At 53.2% G+C, this 1,115-nt stretch overlaps 1 protein-coding gene across 1 annotated transcript in view; it reads left to right on the top strand.

Moving 5' to 3' along the window:
* Positions 1–236: 236 nt before the first annotated feature.
* NDUFB10 (NADH:ubiquinone oxidoreductase subunit B10) overlaps positions 237–1,115 on the top strand; it is a 3,381-nt gene continuing 2,502 nt past the window's right edge. Inside the window, exon 1 of the mRNA XM_006763952.2 lies at positions 237–287. Within this exon, the coding sequence (XP_006764015.1) occupies positions 237–287 (51 nt within the window). The remainder of the gene's footprint in view (positions 288–1,115) is intronic.

Raw genomic sequence — 1,115 nt, 5'->3', positions numbered from 1 at the left:
CTAGGGAGTAAAGATTATGTAGCTTAAGCATGATTGTTTGTAGTTGAAGTGATTAATTACCCGCCTGGCACTTAGTTAAGGGGTTTTATTCCCTACCTAACTTCAGGGGAAAATCCCTACCTGGGGAAACAACCTTTCTCAGAGAGGTGACCTTGGTTAAAACACAGTGCCAAGAAGGTGAGCAAACATATTAAGAACAGTATGCCATATATGCCAGGTCCCTTGAAACAGCAAGGATGGACCGGCTCCTGGCAGGAAATGACCAGCACCCGCCCGCCTTAGTGCTGGTCAGGGGCCATGCATGCCAGGTGTGGAGATCACAGAGGGCAGCCAGCAGGGCCCTGGTCAGTAGAGGTGCCTCAGGGACACAACAGTGCTCAGGACCAGGATGAAACCATCAGAACAGGATCAGAGCACCCTGTGCCCCAAATAGGAACCACTTCTCTCTATAAATGGGGGCTCTCAGGGGCAAGCCCTGCCTTCTACTCTGCCCCAGGCAGGCCCCCCAAGAAAGGCCCCCCAGAGAAGGCTGTAGGAAATGAGCAATCCAAGAGGCATCCTGGAAGAGTTGGTGTTGTTTATGAGTAGTTGGTTGGTTGCTCTACTGCCCTGAGTTCTGCAGGAGAGCCCAGCTGTGTTCATCTTGTTCCTCACTACACTTGGCACAGGCCTTAATAGTTTACTTATTCAGTCTCCTTTTATTATTTATTTATTTAAAAATATTTTTATTGCATTTTAGAGAGAGCGGAAGGGGGGGAGGGGGAGAGAACCATTAATGATGAGAGAGAATCATTGATCAGCTGCCTCCTGCACGCCCCCTACTGGGGATGGAGACCGCAACCCGGGCACGTGCCCTTTATCGGAATCGAACCCTGGACTCTTCAGTCTGCAGGCCGACGCTCTGAGCGAAACCGGCCAGGGCTTGTGTTTAGAATGTAAGCAGGGATACTCCATAGAAACCCCGGAGGACGCCGCATGTGCATTGGCGGCGCATGTGCATTGGCGCTTCAGTCCCACGAGGGGGCGCCCACGCTGTGAGACGTTGCCGAGCCCGAACGTGGGCGTGTCGAGAGCAAGTCCCATGTTGCCTCGCGAGCCCCGCCCGCTGCGCAGGC

This window comes from Myotis davidii, unplaced genomic scaffold (assembly GCF_000327345.1).
Source record: "Myotis davidii unplaced genomic scaffold, ASM32734v1 scaffold599, whole genome shotgun sequence".
In the NCBI taxonomy this organism is placed as follows: domain Eukaryota; kingdom Metazoa; phylum Chordata; class Mammalia; order Chiroptera; family Vespertilionidae; genus Myotis; species Myotis davidii.
The sequence above is the reverse complement of the archived record's forward strand: the minus strand, read 5'-3'. Positions and strand labels throughout refer to the sequence as shown.